General features: G+C 48.7%; 1 protein-coding gene across 1 annotated transcript in view; it reads left to right on the forward strand.

Annotated features, from left to right (window-relative positions):
* TAS1R2 (taste 1 receptor member 2) overlaps positions 1–11025 on the forward strand; it is a 15902-nt gene extending 4877 nt beyond the window's left edge. The window contains exons 4-6 of the mRNA XM_006914302.1: positions 2849–3058; positions 8786–8909; positions 10097–11025. Coding sequence (XP_006914364.1) covers positions 2849–3058; positions 8786–8909; positions 10097–11025 — 1263 coding nt within the window. The remainder of the gene's footprint in view (positions 1–2848; positions 3059–8785; positions 8910–10096) is intronic.
* The last annotated feature ends 265 nt before the right edge of the window (positions 11026–11290 follow it).

Here is an 11290-nt window from a genome sequence, read left to right on the forward strand (position 1 = left end):
GAGGAGTGAGGGCAGCTGCTGGACATCCCAGGAGGAGAGTGGGGAGTAGTGGGTGGGTCATGTGGTCAGGTCAGTGTGGGAGCAAGGGGAGCTGCAGGTGACATTGGAGGGCAGCGAGTACCAGATGAAGGTGTCAGGGCTTTGTCCTGGATGCAGTAGGAGCCTACAGAGAGTTCCAAGCAGAGCACTGAGATGTTTTTGAGACAATCCAACCAGCTAATTTGGCGTCGAGGTAGAGGGGTGATAGAGACAAGAGACAGGGGACCCAGCACATCCTATATCGGCTTCACCCAAGCTCTCCACTGGCGTAAACAGTGTCATTGTGTGAATGAGGAAACGATGCCTTTTTGTGCAGACAAGTCGCACTATGATGCTCTTTGCTTTGGGTATGCACAGTCCTGTAGCAGGCGCGTGACTGATGAGCTGTGTGAGCTGGGCTCCAGCCATCCCCCCCATTGACCCCGGGTCAACCAACAAAACCTTATGTGGCATCCTTATCTGTCCCCACCCCCTAATGCTGGGTCATGCCACACAGCCCAGTTTATTTTTGTCACAACGCTTATCTCAAGTTGTCATTGTTGTGTTTATTTATTTACTTTCTTGTTGATTGGCTAGTCCCTGCCGAACCGCACCCCCCCCCCCCAATGTAACCCGGGAGAGCATTTCGGTCCTATTCAATACTGTGTCCTGAGCTGTTGGCACTGGGTCTGGCTCAGTTACTCTCAACGAATATTTATTGCATGAATGAATAAATGAGCACTTCCTATGTGCCCAGCATTGAGCTAACCCTCTTTACATGAATGATCATTTATTCCCCGACACCCCGTGGGTAGACGCTGTTTCTTGAGAGTTGGTTTCCCATATACAGATGAGACGGAGGTTCACAGAAGTGATGTCACCCAGCTAGGGAGTGGCCGGGGTGGTGACGAAATAGGACAGGGGCGGTAGGGATGGAGGAGAGGGCACCTCTAGGAGAGGCGAGGCCTCATGGCTGACAGAGACTTGGAGATGGAGGCTGGGAGGGTGTGTTGCCATGGTGATGGTGATGGTGGGATTTTTTTGGTCAGGAGGAAGCTGGGCAAATCAAGGCAGGCAAATGCGAGGGAGCTTTGGCTGTCCAGGGGAAAATGGGTAGCAGGTTATTGAATCCTAGAGGGTCAGAATTTAAAGTCTTCTCAGAATCTTCTGTTCTAATCCCTTTGTTTTACAATGGGGCGAGGTCAGCCCTTGGGGTCCTATTCAGTTGGTCACAGCCACAGCCTGGGTCATTTGCCGCCTGCCTGCCATCCTCACGTGTTCTTCGCTGCACCCTTCTCTCTGCCTCTTTCCAGACATCTCAGATACGGCCCATCTGTCAATCTGTTGGGAGGCAGGTGGTGAAGAACTGAGCAGAGCTTTGGAATGAGACAGACAAGGGTTTGAATCCTGGCTCTGCTCCCACTAGCTGTGCACCTCTGGGCATTTATTTAATATCTCTGAGCCTCTGTTTCCTCATCTGTAAACAGAAGGAATAATGTGTACACTGCTGAGTTATCGTGAGGATTAACAGTAACGTATGCACGTTACCTGGTGCAGAGTGGAACCTGAGCATCCTCATTCATTTCTGACATCAGTATCTGGCCTTAGAGAGAGTTGAGGCTCGGGGCAGAGCCACTGCTGGGGTGGAGGTGTGGCTGGGGGAGGAGCCCCAGATGCCCAGGCTCCAGCCGATAATATAGTCCAGGCCCCACCTACTCAGGAGACTTGCAGGAACGATGCTTTCTGACCCGGTGCCTGGGACCCCTGGAATCCCAGGTTGCTCAGCCTGTCTTGGCCAGGGCACTGCAGGGATGTGACATGGACACTAACACCAGGCTTCGCTATCCTGATCCCCATCCTCAGGCTGGCTACCTGGTTGGAGCCGCCCTCCTCCCAGATCCCAGGACCATTGCCCTCAGGCCCAGCAAACTGTGCAAATTCCCAAGAGCCTTCCAGAGCCAGGGCCTCCCTCCTGGGCAGGGCAGGGAGAGGGCTAGGGGTCCCTTGCCTATGTGTGCATTTCCTATCAGTCTCAGAGGGGAGGGGAGCTTTGGGCCTCCCAAATAGATTTTCCTTTGGAGGGAAGATCTAGGAGTCAAGCTGATGGGATAGCTAAGCTGGAAGTCCTTTCGAGGTCAGACCAGATTCAGTGACTTGCTCAAAGTCACAGAGCAAATCGAGGACGGAACTAGAATGGAATTCAGGCCAAAGGATTCTAGGTTTCAAGCATGTTCTAGTTTGTTCCAGCATCTGCATCCTGGGAGTGGTGGGGATGGACTCGGAAGAGGCTGGAAAGAGAGTTGACTCTAAAGTGTGGGGGAGCAGGCAGGACCTGGGTGGCAGAGGAGATCCCAGCTGACTTTTGCAGATGAGAGAGAGAGTGGACTCTGGACCCCAGATGTTGGGTCCCAGAGGGGTGGCCAAGGGGACTTCCAGGGAAAAGGAATAATATCAACTCTTCAGGAGGAGCACTTACTATTTTTCACACACTGTTCTAAGCCCCTTACATAGATTAACTCATTTATTGCTTCAGAGCCCAGAATATGGGGTTTTTGTTGCTTTCACTTTGCAGAAGAAACTAGGTTTCAGAAAGATTAGGTGACAGGTCCAAGACCTCACAGCAGGTGGCATAGCTGATGCTTAAACCCAGAGGCATCTGACTCCAGAGTCAGGGTGCTCGGCCACTGCCTCCCAAACCGCCACATTCACAAAGTCCTATTGCCCCCATTTCACAGATGTGGAGATCAAGGCCAGTGGGATGGTCGCTTTCTCCCGGGTCTGGCCTACTCTCTGACGCCAGCTCCACTTCCTTGTTGTCTGGCCCCTCTAGCTACTTCAGGAGCTCAAGAAGGTTAACTTCACCCTCCTGGGCCACCAAATCTTCTTCGACCAGGAAGGGGACCTGCCTATGCCCATAGAGGTCATCCAGTGGCAATGGAACGAGAGCCGGAGCCCATTCCAGAGCATCGCCTTCTACCACCCCACGGAGCGGCTGCTGAAGGACGTGGACAAAGTCTCCTGGCACACCCCCGATGACTCGGTCAGCTCTCGGGGGCTGGGGGGAGGGGCTCACGCAGGGGTGGCCAGGGACGTTATTTTTATCGAGGAGAATACCTGAGATTCATTACCAATAGCTGCTGTGGGCATCTTGTCTGGGGTCCTCTCCTTCCACCATTGATTGAGAACAGAAAGCTCAGGGCTTTCTGTCCCCTCAGGACCGCGGGGATCAGGGGCCTCTGCCAAGTGAACATGTACTGGGCACATGTGTGCGAGGGGCTTCAGTTCTCATGTCAGCCCTAGGCAGCAGATGCCGCTAGTCTCCCAATTTTATGGGCTGGAAAACAGAAGGCACAGAGGGATTGCACGACCCGCCGAAGGCCACACAGCATGTCCATGGTGGAGATTCTCTCTGTCAATTAATACTCATCCTGTCAATTAATACTCATGTTTTCGGTACGGTAGCTATGCCTTCAACTGTATCTGACAATCTATGGTTCCTGTGTTTTACCCTCCTTAGATAATAAGCTGTCATTGCTCCGCTGGTGTGGGAAGAGTGGGGGAGGGGATCTAGGGATAGCAAAGCTCCTCAAAGACCTCTCGTCACTCTCTCACTGCCCCACGCTTTATCCCCAGTTCCAGAGCTACCTGGTGCTGCTAGTTCCGGAGCTTCTTGGGGATTCTCATGGCGTAAATTGGGTTGGTGTCTTTATTCATTTGTTAGGGCTGCCATAAGATAGTACCACAAACTGGAAGGCTCAAGCGACAGAAATGGATTGTCTCATGGTTCTGGAGGCTGAAGTCTAAGATCAAGGTGTTGGGAGGCTTGGTTCTTTCTGAGGGCCCTGAGGGAGAGTCTCCAGGCCTCTCTCCTCGCTTCTGGCCGCTGTTGACTTTCCTTGGCTTATAGAAGCATCACCCTGATCTCTGCCTTCTTCACATGGTGCTCCTTCTGTGGGTGTATCTGTCTCCATGCCCCCCCTTTTTACAAGGACATCGGTCATCTTGGAGTGGGGACCTACCTGCGCCACATGACTTTAAATTAACTAGTTATGATAGGATCCCGTTTCCAAGTAAGGTCACATTTTAGGTACTGGGGGGTTAGGACTTCACCACAGGAATTTTGAGGGGACACAATTCAACAGATATCAGTGTCCTAGCCTGGCTTTTCCTCAGGAAGCAGACACCAAACAAGGGTTTATGTGCAGTTGGGTTATCCCAGGATATGATGTAGGGGAACAGGAGTAAGGGGACAGTTCAACAGAGAAAGAGGGACAGTCAGCACAGGGGAATGCTCTGAGTTTTGCCAGAACCTTCTGAGGAGCCACTTTGGAATTGTCTCCCAAGGGAGGGAAGAAGAGGACATCGGTCCATTGGCTCTGTACCTTCCCTCATCCCCTCAGTGATCAAAGGTCACCTCATGGGGTGCCACACCTTGAACTTCCAGGTCACATATGATGAGTGCCAAAGCACTAACCACAGGCACCTCACGCTGCAGCCCAGGACAAGGCACCAAAGAGATCTGCAGCTTAGCTGCGGGGAGGTGCTGACAGGTGACGCTTGCATGAAATTGTTTGCTGCTGCGTTGGCAGAAATAAAAGAGGGTGAGAAAATATGAAGGAGGCTTCAGAAGTGTCTACTCCTCACTCTACCCGTTGTTTTTGTGTCCTTCATGGAGCCTGGTGAGCCAGAGTTTTTAGGGCAGCAGCCAACCCAGTCTCGGCACAAGGAGAGCTGAGTGAACCGAGCCCCAGACCCGGCTGCTGCAGGTTCCCTCCCTCCCATCATCCATTCTGGACCCCTTCACCCTCAGCCACGTGGCTGCTCCAGGTCACTTGGCTGGTGGGGTGATGCAGACATTCATCCCCGAGGTGTCTGAGCCCACCATCGCCTTGTCCTTGCTGGCCCATGTTTGTGCATTTGCCCCATAATCACTGGGCTAGAAGCATCAAAGGCCACCTCAGCGAGTCCCCTGGATTTCAGATCTATTCTTTCCTACCCTCATGTCGGCAGCAATCCCAGCTCCTCACACTCATCCAAGTCAGTTACTTTTTCCTTTCACTGGCATGAGGCCCTGTAAGGGACCAGGAGGTTATCACAGAGCCCTGTTTTTTCTCCTGGTGGGAGTATTTCCCCTTTGGTGACCAGAACCTCTATTCTAGCAGAGTCTAAGTTTGTGGGGATGAGAAGCAACAATTCTAGAAGGGGCCCTGAGAATACTGGTGAGTTGGCCAATCCTTCTTCCACCCGTGCATGCCGGGCCCAGGTAATTTTAGCTGTTGGGGCCACAGTGCTGTATACCAGTCTTTCATTCAGTGTTTATACCTCATCCTCAAAGACAGTTCCCCCACCCTCAGGGTGTAGCAGAAACTCTATATGCCATCCTATCATTTTATTAGGCTAGATGTGACCTTCTAGAAGAAAAAGAATTGCATGAGATAATGAGGGTATATGTTGGGATTGGCTGGTCCTATGGTCATGTGTCCATGTCACACCCTGTTTACCGTAAATCAAGACCCTCGTGTGAGTTGATGTTATAGGGGACCCCACATCAGTAAGTCATCCAGTCTGTGAGTCCTTGAATAGTGACACCGCACTGCAGTCAGAGAAGGCAAATTCTTACAAGGAAGAATCAGTGCTCCCTCCGGAGAGGAAAGGATCTGGTGTGACAGACGTGCCAGCAGTGGGCTGGCTGGTCTTCTTGCAGATGGAGCCAAATCAAGGGCTTAGCGTGATGTCTCTTGCTGGAAAGTTAGGTGTTCAGCAGCAGTGGTAGCCAGGTCTACCATGTGAGAGGGAGCCCAAGCTGTTCTTGGAATATGTGGTAAAATTCGCTGGTGAAGCCATCAGGTACAGGGCTTTTCTATGTGGGGAGATTTCTGATTACTGATTCACCCTCCTTACCAGTTATATGTCTGTTTATATCTTCCATCTCTTTGTGGCTTCATCTTGGTAGGTTTTGAGTTTCTAGGGATTTGTCCATTTCATTGAAGTCATTCAATTGGTTGGCATGCAGTTAATCGCTCGTAGTTCTCTCTTACAATCCTTTTTATTACTGTAGAATTGGTAGTCATGTCCCCACTTTTATTTCTGATTTTAGTAATTTGAGTCTTGTCTCTCTCTTTTTTAGTCCATCTAGCTAAAAGTTACTTAATTTTGTTGATCTTTTCGAAAAACCAACTTTTGGTTTCATTGATTTTCTATGTGATTATTCTCTATTTCATTTATCGCTGTTTTAATCTTTATTTCTTCCTGCTGCTAGCTTTGGGTTTAATTTGTTCTTTTTCTTTTTCCTTAAGTTGTAAAGTTAGATTGTTGACTGGAGATTATTCTCGTTTTTTAACGTGAGCATTTGAAGCTGTAAATTCCCCTTTAGCTCTGCTTCACTGTACCTTACGTTTTGGTGTGTGATGTTTCATTTTCATTATCTCTAAGTATTTTCGAATTTTCCCTGTGATTTCTCTGTTGATCCATTGGTTGTTTAAGAGCATTGTTTAAATTCCACGAATCTGTGAATTTTCCAGTTTCCTTCGATGTGTCATTTCTAACTTCATCCCATTGTGACCAGAAAAGCTACTTTGTGTGATATCTATCTTCAAAAATCCACTGAGACTTAATTTGTGGTCTGTCTTGGAAAATGTCCCTTGTGAACTTGAGAAGGATGTGCATTCTGTGGCTGTTGGGTAGAATGTTCTGTGTATATCTTTTAGGTTTAGTTTATTATGTTGTTCAAGTCCTCTAGTTCCTCACTTGTTTTCTGCCTAGTTTTTCTTTCTGTTATTATGAGGAGAGTATTGAAGACCCTAAGTATTATGTGGAATATTATATTTGAATTATCTGTTTCTTTCATCAGTTCTGATGGTTTTCGCACCATGTATTTTGGGTCTCTCTTGTTAGATGTGTGTATGTTTGTAATTATTATGTCTTCTTTCTGGATCGACACTTTTATCTTTATAAGATGTCCTATTTTTTTCTCTAGGAATGATTTTGGTTGATATCTCTTCCCTCTGGCTTCCTTTGAGATTTTATCTTTGCCTTTTTTTTTTCACTTTGAATATGATATACCTCGGTGTAGATTTTTTTGGTACTTAAGCTGCTTGGTGTTCTCCCAGCTTCCTGGATCTGTGGATTGGTGTCTGTCATTAATTTTAGAAAATTCTGTCGATATTCCTTCAAGCGTTTCTTCTGTTTCTTGCTGTCTTTCTTCTCCTTTGGATATTCCCAATATCTATATGTTGTACCTTTTGTATTTACAGTTCTTGGATATTCTGTTCTTTGTTTCATTCTTTTTTTTCTCTCTTTTCAGTTTGAGATGTTTCTAATGACATATCTTTAAACACACTCTTCTTGGCTATGTTCAGTGTGCTGGTGATCTCATCAGAGGCATTCTTCACTTGTTACCATGTTTTTTGTTTGTTTATTTGTTTGTTTGTTTAATTCTTAGCATCTCTTTTTGATTCTTACTTAGCATTTACACTTCTTGGCTTACATTACCCATCTGTTCTCGCATGTGTCCCACTTTTTCAAGTAGAGCCATAACATAGTAATCATAGCTATTTTACGTTCTTGATCTAATAATTCCAAAATCTCTGCCATAGCTGAGTCTAATTCCGATGCTTGTTTTCTCTCTTCAGAATGTATTTTTTGTTTGTTTTTGTTTTTGCTTTTTAACACACCTTGTAATTTTTTGTGGAAAGCCAAACCTGATATATTAGTCAAAAGGAACTGAGGTAAATAAATCTTTAGTAGGAGATTTTATGTTTATTTGGGTAAGAGTTAAGCTATGTTTGCTATTTACTGTAGCTATTGTGTCAGAGCTTAAAATTTCCTCTAGTGTCCTATTTTTGGTCTTGGTGTCTGGGTTTCCGCAGAGATTCCTTCTTAAATAGGCCGTGAGCCTTGCAGTTCTTTTGGTTGTAAGTCCCTTTATTACACAGGAACCCGAAAGATGTGGTGGTAAGTGTGGAAGGAGGGAAGCATTTATAATAATCCCGTGACTAGGTTTCATGTTTTCAGTGAGCCTGTCTGTGCCCCTGGGCTGTGTCCTTCACAAGTGCTTCTCAGCTCCCCCGACCTTAGGTGAGACAGGAAAGCTTGTGCGGGCTGGAGACGGGTATTTCCTGTCCCCCTTGTCAGTTAGGTTCTGGTAAAATAGTTCGTCAAAGGCATTGTTCATTTCTATTCCCACGTTTATTTTATTATTAATTTTTAATTTCTAGCATTTCCTTTTGATTCTTTCTCACAGTTTACGTTTCTGCTTATATTGCCCATCTGTTCTTGTGTTGCTCACTTTTTCAATAGAGCCTTCCCTTGAGGGCAAGCCTGTGCTAAGGACAGCAGAAGACCCTGGGTGTGTTTCAAAGTAGTAACTTTTCCCACATCCCTTGCTGGAAGCATGAGGGGATTTTTCTCCAGTCTTTACCCTGAAAATCTGGTGGGGCTCCTGAAGGTTAAGCCTGTGCCCCCAGGAGCCATCTCTCGTGCCAGTTCAAACTCTGTCTCCTGCGGTCAGTCATTGACAGTGACCTCAGAAAGTCTCTGTCTCCACAGCTGGGTGCTGTTACCTGCAGAAGGTGGGTTAGGTTGTGGGCAGGCAAAGGTAAGCGGGTTCCTATGAAGGTCCAGCTCTAATGACAAACCTAGCATCACTCCCCCTCCCAGACAGGGGCAGGCCACCCTCCCCTGAGCATCTTGCTAGTTGAAGAGAGTCGGGAGGCCTCCAGAGTATGGGGAGAGAGGGCCTCAGGGACTCGTGTCCTCCTTCCTCCAGATCCCCGTGTCCATGTGTTCCAAGGACTGTCAGGCTGGGCAAAAGAAGAAGGCCGTGGGCATCCACACCTGCTGCTTTGAGTGTCTTGACTGCCCCGCTGGCACCTTCCTCAATAAAACTGCAGGTACGACTTCTGAGTCCACACCCCTGCCCTGCCCCTGCCCTGCCCCTGCCCTGCCCCTGCCCTGCCCTTGCTCTGCCCAGGACCCTTACCCTTTGGCAGCACCTCTGGAGTCTCCCTGAGGCAAGTGTCCGAAGGCCAGGGACCATATTTGATTCTACTGTATCTCCCCCATACCTGGTGTAGAGAAAAATGCAGGCTGTGTTGGGATGCAGGGTGGATAGGAGAAGGAACAGCATTCAGCCATGCGGGGCCGTAACTGATCCCCATCCACACACACATAGCCCACAGCCAAGGGGTGTCAGGCCAGGGGAAGTCCACTGGATGATAAATGAGTGAATGAATGAATGTTTCTGCCAATAGAAGGAACGTTTTTGGCAAACAGGACATCTCTGGACTCCCAAGTGCCTAGCATAGTTCAAAGCATACCATGTTTGCTCGGTGAATATTTTTCGAATGACTTTTTTGACTAGAAGAATTAACACCTGTCCCTATAGAACATAAACTCCAGGAAGGTGGGGACAATGCCATCTCTCTGTTCACATTGGTGTTTAGCACTGTTCAGAGTTGGGGCTCAGGTTATTTCTTTGATGACTTCACTGATTAGTAAATTAAGTGGATGCATACGTCTACCAATCAAAGTACTTGCTATGTACCCAGAAGAGCACAGGGCACAGAGTAGGTGCTCGCAAAAGTTTGTCGAATGATTTTGCTGGCCTTCCTCTCCTAACTGCTCAATAGCCTGAAGACAGGGGGCTGGGTCTGTCGCCTCCCACCACAGGTGCCTATCACAGTGGATGACACTCAAAACAATACTTGTTGAATGAATTATTTGAATAAATGGTTGTTGACTTCCTCTCCCACCAGAGAGTGAGGTCTTGGAAGGAAGGAATTACAGTTGTTAGTCTCTAAGTCAAGGAGACCGTGGTTCAGTTCCTGCCTCTGTAACTTACTGGCTTCGTGACCTTACCTGGCTGAGCCTCCGTTTCCTTCTCTGTGAAATGGGGTTGCTGTGAGCATTTGATGAACCAGTGGGGGTAAGGGACTTAGTGAATGTTGGCTGTGACTGCAGGGTTGCACTTAGCTCTCTCTCTCTCTTTCCCCCTGGGGCTTGGCTTAGTGCAGGCCTGGAGGATGTAGGTGCTTGGTGGGTGGGTGTGACTGATGAGAGGTGCTGTGTGCTCTTGCAGATGAATTTGACTGCCAGCCCTGCCCAAGTAACCAGTGGTCCCACAAGAAACACACCTCCTGCTTCAAGCGGCAACTAACCTTCCTCCAATGGCATGAGGCATCCACCATTATTGTGACCATGATGGCTGCCTTGGGCTTCCTCTGCACTCTGGCCATCCTCATAATCTTCTGGAAGCACTTCCAGACGCCCGTGGTTCGTTCAGCTGGGGGCCCCATGTGCTTCCTGATGCTGATACCACTGCTGGTGACATACACGTTGGTCCCCGTGTACATCGGGCCGCCCACAGTCATCACGTGCCTCTGCCGCCAGGTCCTGTTCACGCTCTGCTTCACCATCTGCATCTCCTGCATCACTGTGCGCTCTTTCCAGATCGTCTGCATCTTCAAGATGGCAAGCCGCCTCCCACGTGCCTACGGCTACTGGGTGCGCTACCATGGGCCCTACCTCTTTGTGGCGTTCATCACGATGCTCAAGGTAGTCATTGTGGCCGTCAGCCTGCTGATCACAAACATCAGCCCCACCGCCCGTGCCGACCCCGATGACCCCAAGATCATGTTCATATCCTGCAATCCCAACTACCGCAAGGGGCTGCTGTTCAACACCAGCCTGGATCTGGTCCTCTCCGTGGTGAGCTTCAGCTTTGCCTACATGGGCAAAGAGCTTCCCACCAACTACAACGAGGCCAAGTTCATCACCTTCTGCATGATCTTCTACTTCGCCTCCTACGTCTCCCTCTGCACCTTCATGTCTGTCTATGAGGGGGTCCTGGTCACCATCCTGGACCTCTTGGTCACTGTGCTCAACCTCCTGGGTATCAGCCTAGGCTACTTTGGCCCCAAGTGCTACATGATCCTCTTCTACCCAGAGCGCAATACGGCAGCCTATTTTAATAGCATGATACAGGGCTATACTGTGGGGAGGGACTAGCTCTGCCCACTGGGACGGAGGGCCTTGGCGTTGGGAGATGGAGGCGAGGGGGTTGGCTTGTTCAACTCCAGATGGAAGGGGAAGCCATATTGACTATGACCACTTTGCCTTGTTGTCTGATTTGCCATCCCTTCGAGGTTCTCTGCGTCCTGCCCATTTTTACCCACCTAGTGATGGATGCCTAAAAATATTCACTCTTTGTTCCTTTCCCTGAGGCTATTTAGCTTGCCAGGCACTGCCACCCCATTCTAGAAAAATGACCCAA

This window comes from Pteropus alecto, unplaced genomic scaffold (assembly GCF_000325575.1).
Source record: "Pteropus alecto unplaced genomic scaffold, ASM32557v1 scaffold125, whole genome shotgun sequence".
Taxonomy (NCBI): Eukaryota; Metazoa; Chordata; class Mammalia; order Chiroptera; family Pteropodidae; genus Pteropus; species Pteropus alecto.